A 7797-nucleotide genomic window follows, 5' to 3' on the forward strand; every position below is an offset into this window, starting at 1 on the left:
TTTTTGCTCGAAAATTACTTGGAACGCCCAAATATTATATATATTTTAGCAGAGACCCTAGGGAATAAAATGGCAATTGCTGCAATATTTTATGTCACACTGTATTTGCCCAGCCGTCTTTCAAATGCAATGAAAAAAAAAAAAAAACCAGTAAAGTTACCTAAATGTATTTTTGTTTTAATGTGAAAGATAATGTTACTCTGTGAGAATCGTGAACCATCTTCTAAGCAAAAAAACAAACCGTGATACTCATTTTAGCCAGAATCGTGCAGCTCTAGTTCTCACTGTCCTTATAAGTCTGCAGGACCCCTGACCCTCTGTCTGGATAGTGCCGATTGGCCCTATGCTGATCACATGCACGCTCCCAATAAAAAATAAAAATAAATAAAACTCTAGCAATACACACCAAACTGAGCATGTGCCGCTTGCCCCCTATCCTCTGTACTATGCAGTGCACATGCATGTCCTACTGTTTGGCTTGTCCAGCCAAACTGGATATAAGCAGTCCTATAATAACGGATATCCACAAACCATGTTTTAAAGTATACATTTATTAGTTATTTATCTATCTAATAGTAACAAGTTCTGTTATTTTCAAAGCCCTCCTTTTTCTTCCCTCCCCCCCATTCGGGAATATTTTTTTCCTTTTCTCCCCGCATCGTACGGCAGTTCACACCCCCATTTCAGCTTGTATATCGCACTGGAAACTGACAGTTCACGCATAAATCAGATAGAAAAGGTGTGAACACCCACGCAATGCGATTCTGGTGCGGACCAAAAAAAAAGGGGGGGGTGTGCGAGTTTGGTCCAAAAGCGATGCGATTTTATCCATACTATCTGTATGGCTGAAAGCGCATCGCACAGTGCGAATCATGCGATCGTGCACCACGCAGCAGTGTGAACCGGTCCTAAGGCTTTTTCACACGGAGGCAAAAATCATGTTTACTAGTTGAGAAATCACAAGGTGTAAAAGATGACACCTAACAGACAGACCGCCAACAAAAGCAGATGAAGTCTGACAGACATAACACCAAAGTCTATCATGTCACAGTAAACACATAAAAAAATAAAAAAACACACCACCTGTTCACAATTACAGAAAGAAAAGAAAAAAAAAATGAGATAGAGGGAGATATATATCTTATCCATCTCTTCAGCATCTAACAGGGTGTTCTATTGAGCTTCCTTTTTCCCACTGGCTTGAATGAAATATTTTTCCATTAACCAACCTCAATAATTCCAGCCAATCAGGAACGTAATCCTATCCAGAGACTGCGGAGGAATGGACTTTACCTTTCAGTCTGAGTTTTCACAGCTGCTAACTAGTAATTGCTGGAGACTCGAGATCTGAAATAACAGATTACAATGGTCTCTGCACAGGTCCTGCTAGATGGCATAACAAGAGGAATAGCTTGGCACTGGCTGCTTTGCTTCAGTACTGATGTTGAGGCGAAATACAGACAACATACAAGAATGCGATTTACACAGCAGAGGACAGACTTCCCTCTGCTACCAGACTGATGAGGTACCACTCTGCTCAGTCAAATGTCTTCTATCAGCATGTCCACTGCCAGCATATTTGCATACCAACACCCACTTATCCCAGTCTGAGTGCTGCCGTACAGGACATGTCAAGAGGAAGCTTTAAGTAATTACATAAAAAAATACTTTTACGGATTTAATAAATTGCATCTTTTATACTTGCCCGGAGCTCAGCTTCAGGTCTGGTTTAGGCCTCGACCACACAGGGAGTACTACACAACCATCAGGGCCATGTTTACACGAGGATGCACAGGTGTTCTGAGCACTCCCATTGAGGTCATATTGGGACACAGCGGCTGTAAGACATCTGTAGGTGCACGGCCCCAACTCACCGTCTGCGTTCGCGGCCACATACCAGCACCTACATGGATCTCATACCAGGGCACAGTGGCCGTGTCCCAATAGACATCAATAGGAAGGCCTGCACAGGGATACACAGAGCACCTGTGCATTGCTGTGCGGGTAAACGCAGATCTACACAGGTATATTGTTCACAAGCCGACAGGCTAGGGACCTCCAATCAGTACACAGCGATGGACTGATGCATTCACATGCTATCAAAACAAGTTTCAGAAGTTTTATCTGCACGCCCTACCAACTCAGACTTGGAGAATTGTGGTAATGTAGCTTTCCCCAAATTCTCTGACTCGGAGCTCCGAGTTCTTAAAGTGGAGGTCCGCCTCAAAAAAAAAAAAAAAAAAGATCATTTTTTAAAAGCCAACAGCTGCTGACGTTTAATAAATGGGCGCTTACCCATCCAGGGAGCCCGCAATGTCGGCAGCCAAGGCCGATCAATTGCTCAGCTCTCTGCTGCCCCCCGCTGTCATCCTTGTGAGGGAATCAGGAAATGAAGCCTTGTGGCTTCACTTCCCGATTCCCTACTGCTCATGTGCGAGTCGCGCTGTGCCTCCTCACTGGTTCCTGCTGTCTTCTGGGACCTGTGTGTTTCCCAGAAGACAGCAGGGGAGCACAGTGTAGGCGCCACACATGACGTAGGTCACGCAGTGATGCATGTCAGGAAGTGGGAGCAGATGCGACACCGGAGGGGTGGAAGTTCCATTTTTGGGTGGAACTCCACTTTAAGGTGTTCACATAAAACTTACTTCCCAAGAACAGCTATTTACAGTCTCACAACACAAACATCATAAGTGCTGCCCAACCTGACCAGACAATGAACAACCAGTCTAGTAGTACTCAGACCCAATGTCACCTCCATCCCCAATGGTACCCAAAACAAACAAGTGGGGATTTTATTCTCCAATTTTCTCATATAGAGAGAGTGGGACATGAAGACATGGAATACCAAACCCTTCCAATGCTCTGATTGGATATTACCGTTGGTCAGCACTCTGATGTTAAACCGCAAACGGCCCAATTTCATTAGAAACAATTCTTATAATAGAAGGTATTCAATCAATCTTCAAAACCCAAAAGCATTGGTAAGTGGGCGGAGTCATGCAAATTATTCCTTTTCGCCTTCAGTGCGCCCAGAACAGGAATACTGTCATCATTTTACAGATTTCCTCATCAGTAGAAGAAATGGTCTTACTGGTTCTATGCACAAGTCTGAATGCATCACAAAGCTGCAGGCAGTCCATATCCAGCAGGATTCACACACACAGCGGCAGAGGACGGCGTACAGAGTACATGAAACATGGAGGACTGTATGCCGGTACCTGAGGAAAGTCGCACACATCCCTGGACACAGATAAGATGCACAATTGTGTATATGTGTGACTTTACACGAGAAGGGAGGCCGTACCCGGCACCTGCGACTCCCTTACCATCAGCTATATACTAATGCCAGACCTCCACTGTCCTCCGATCTTAGCGACAATTCACCATCAGACCTCCACTGTCCTCCGATCTCAGAGACAATTCACCATCAGACCTCCACTGTCCTCCGATCTCAGAGACAATTCACCATCAGACCTCCGATCTCAGAGACAATTCACCATCAGACCTCCACTGTCCTCCGATCTCAGAGACAATTCACCATCAGACCTCCACTGTCCTCCGATCTCAGAGACAATTCACCATCAGACCTCCACTGTCCTCCGATCTCAGAGACAATTCACCATCAGACCTCCGATCTCAGAGACAATTCACCATCAGACCTCCACTGTCCTCCGATCTCAGAGACAATTCACCATCAGACCTCCAATCTCAGAGACAATTCACCATCAGACCTCCACTGTCCTCCGATCTCAGAGACAATTCACCATCAGACCTCCACTGACCTGAGGAGGACCATTTCCTATCAAGCCTCTGCTACTGTCCTATCTTTGGAGAGATCATTGTCCCCAGTATCAGAGGGAATTAAATGAGGGATGACAACAGGGGTATTGTGGAATGATGATGGGTCAGGGAGAGGATGATGAGAGAGGATGATGAGAGAGGGGTGATGAAGGATGATGGTCAGGGAGTGAGGGGTGATGATGGGTCAGGGAGATAAGTGATGAGGGATGATGGGTCAGGGAGATGAGCGATGATGATGAGATCCATACACAGGAAAAGGAGATCAGCGAGTGGTGTGTCTCCTCCATGGTGGGGTGTATAGGGATGAGAAATGAGGGATGATGAGTGAGGGGGTGATGAGAGTGATGATGAAGGGTCAGGGAGATGGACGATGAGTGAGGAGTGATGAGATCCATACAGAGGAGATCAGTGAGTGATGTGTCCCCATGGTGGAGGTGTATAGGAGTGAGGGGTGATGAGTGAGGAGATCCATACAGAGGAGATCAATGAGTGGTGTATGTGTGTTGCCTCCATAGTGGGGTGTATAAAGATGAGGGATGATGAAGAAGGGTCAGGGAGATGAGGGATGATAAGTGAGGGATGATGAAGAAGGGTCAGGGAGATGAGGGATGATGAGTGATGAGATCCATACAGAGGAGATCAGTGAGCAGCATGTCTCCCCCATGGTGGAGGTGTATAGGGGCGATGATGAGTGAGGGGGCTCCATACAGAGACCAGTGAGTGTGTCTCCCCCATGGTGGAGGTTTATAGGGGGAAGCCCCAGTCTCCTCCATGGTGTGGTGTATAGGGATGAGGGATGATGATGAAGGGTCAGGGAGATGAGGGATGATGAGTGAGGAGTGATGAGATCCATACACAGTAGGAGATGAGTGAGCGGTGTGCGTCTCCCCCATGGTGGGGCTGTATAGGGCAAGCCCCGGTGTCCTCCATGGTGGGGTGTATAGGGATGAGGGATGATGAGTGAAGAGTGATGGGATCAGTGAGCGGTGTGCGTCTCCCCCATGGTGGGATGTATAGGGATGAGGGATGATGATGAAGGGTCAGGGAGATGAGGGATGATGAGTGAGGAGTGATGAGATCCATACACAGTAGGAGATGAGTGAGCGGTGTGCGTCTCCCCCATGGTGGGGCTGTATAGGGCAAGCCCCGGTGTCCTCCATGGTGGGGTGTATAGGGATGAGGGATGATGAGTGAAGAGTGATGGGATCAGTGAGCGGTGTGCGTCTCCCCCATGGTGGGATGTATAGGGATGAGGGATGATGATGAAGGGTCAGGGAGATGAGGGATGACGAGTGAGGAGATCAGTGAGCGGTGTGTGTATAGGGATGATGAGTGAGGGGGTGATGATGAAGGGTCAGGGAGATGAGGGATGATGAGTGAGCGGTGTGCGTCTCCCCCATGGTGGGGGTGTATAGGGGAAGCCCCGGTGTCCCCCATGGTGGGGTGTATAGGGATGAGGGATGATGATGAAGGGTCAGGGAGATGAGGGATGACGAGTGAGGAGATCAGTGAGCGGTGTGTGTATAGGGATGAGGGATGATGAGTGAGGGGGTGATGATGAAGGGTCAGGGAGATGAGGGATGATGAGTGAGCGGTGTGCGTCTCCCCCATGGTGGGGGTGTATAGGGGAAGCCCCGGTGTCCCCCATGGTGGGGTGTATAGGGATGATGAGTGAGGGGGTGATGAGAGGGATGATGATGAAGGGTCAGGGAGATGAGGGATGATGAGTGAGCGGTGTGTGTCTCCCCCATGGTGGGGTGTATAGGGATGATGAGTGAGGGGGTGATGAGAGGGATGATGATGAAGGGTCAGGGAGATGAGAGATGTTGAGTGAGCGGTGTGTGTCTCCCCCATGGTGGGGTGTATTGGGATGATGAGTGACGGGGTGATGAGAGGGATGATGATGAAGGGTCAGGGAGATGAGGGATGATGAGTGAGGAGTGATGGGATCAGTGAGCGGTGTGTGTCTCCCCCATGGTGGGGGTGTATAGGGGAAGCCCCGGTGTCCCCCATGGTGGGGTGTATAGGGATGAGGGATGATGATGAAGGGTCAGGGAGATGAGGGATGACGAGTGAGGAGATCAGTGAGCGGTGTGTGTATAGGGATGAGGGATGATGAGTGAGGGGGTGATGATGAAGGGTCAGGGAGATGAGGGATGATGAGTGAGCGGTGTGTGTCTCCCCCATGGTGGGGTGTATAGGGATGATGAGTGAGGGGGTGATGAGAGGGATGATGATGAAGGGTCAGGGAGATGAGGGATGATGAGTGAGCGGTGTGTGTCTCCCCCATGGTGGGGTGTATAGGGATGATGAGTGAGGGGGTGATGAGAGTGATGATGATGAAGGGTCAGGGAGATGAGGGATGATGAGTGAGCGGTGTGTGTCTCCCCCATGGTGGGGTGTATAGGGATGATGAGTGAGGGGGTGATGAGAGTGATGATGATGAAGGGTCAGGGAGATGAGGGATGATGAGTGAGCGGTGTGTGTCTCCCCCATGGTGGGGGTGTATAGGGGAAGCCCCGGTGTCCTCCATGGTGGGGGTGTATAGGGATGAGGGATGAAGAGTGAGGGGTGATGAGAGGGATGATGATGATGATGATGATGAAGGGTCAGGGAGATGAGGGATGATGAGTGAGCGGTGTGTGTCTCCCCCATGGTGGGGGTGTATAGGGGAAGCCCCGGTGTCCTCCATGGTGGGGTGTATAGGGATGAGGGGGTGATGAGAGGGATGATGATGATGAAGGGTCAGGGAGATGAGGGATGATCAGTGAGCGGTGTGTGTCTCCCCCATGGTGGGGGTGTATTGGGGAAGCCCCGGTGTCCTCCATGGTGGGGGTACACGGGGGATACCCAGTGCTCTCTATCAGGCACACAGCCGGGCGGACAGACAAAGACTCTTTCCCCCGCAGACCCGGGCGAGGAAGCCGACAGAAGCCCCAAGTAGTGAGGCACTATGGCTGCCGCTTCCCCCTCCCCCCTGGGCCCGGGGCCTCCCCCTCTCCACACCAGCCGCAGACCACGGCGCTCCTCTCCCCGCTCCGGGGCTCCCCCTCATCCCGCCCCGCTCCCCTTCACAGCCCCCCGACTCCCAGACTTACCCTGTCACAACAGGCGCCATCTTCCACAAACTCTCGCCAAAACTCCAAACCTCGCGAGATCCGGGTTGTTGTTGGTAGAACACCCACCAGACGCCGGACACGCCCCTCTGGGACATAAGCACGCCTACCAGACGCTTGCCTTGTGCTGGAGCAGTGTTTGGGGCCACGCCCCTTTTCGCGTTCCCACGCTGGTATTGCGTGTTTTTATCTGGGAGTGACGTCAGGGGTAACGGTGTGTAGGGGCGGGATCTCCAGAGGCCAAGCTGTGGTTGGATGGTGAGATTGGTGTTCTCTTTTGCAGTGTATTGGTCGGATGAGATCCCTGGAAGTGTGCTGAAGGCGCATCACTAGAGAAAGCACTGCTTCCTTCCTACATCCAGCTCTAGCATTGGAGACGTTCATCCACTATTTACCGGCAGATTTCCTCCTTTGTTTTTTGGACACACATAAAAATCAGCATTTTATTTTCCTTTAAGTGACTATAAACTCCCAAACAGTATATATTTTCTGAAAGCAGAGACCCTGGAGAATAAAATGGTGGCAGTTGCAAATTTTTATGTTTATTTTAGGTACTTATATAGCACCATCAATTTTACACAGTGCTTTACATATTCATTGTACATTCACATCAGTCCCTACCCTCAAGGTGCTTACAATCTGAGGTCCCTAACACACATTCATACATACAAGTGCCAATTGGGACAGGATCTGATAAACCCACCAGCATGTCTTTAGAGTGTAAGAGGAAACCAGAGCACCCAGAGGAAACCCACACAGGCACGGGGAGACCATGCAAACTCCAAGCAGCTGGTGTTGTTGTTCGGGATTTGAACCAGGGGCCTTTTTTTCTGCTCTAGTACCCCCCAAATCCTCCATAGGTCATTCTTTGAAAGCCTTT

The 7797-nt window shown here is 49.7% G+C and overlaps 1 protein-coding gene across 1 annotated transcript in view; it reads right to left on the bottom strand.

Moving 5' to 3' along the window:
- The window catches only part of RBPJ (recombination signal binding protein for immunoglobulin kappa J region), a 154271-nt gene extending 147240 nt beyond the window's left edge, over positions 1–7031 (bottom strand). The window contains exon 1 of the mRNA XM_040335159.1: positions 6900–7031. Within this exon, the coding sequence (XP_040191093.1) occupies positions 6900–7015 (116 nt within the window). The 5' untranslated portion in view covers positions 7016–7031. The remainder of the gene's footprint in view (positions 1–6899) is intronic.
- Positions 7032–7797: the final 766 nt, after the last annotated feature.

This window comes from Rana temporaria, chromosome 1 (assembly GCF_905171775.1).
Source record: "Rana temporaria chromosome 1, aRanTem1.1, whole genome shotgun sequence".
Lineage (NCBI taxonomy): Eukaryota > Metazoa > Chordata > Amphibia > Anura > Ranidae > Rana > Rana temporaria.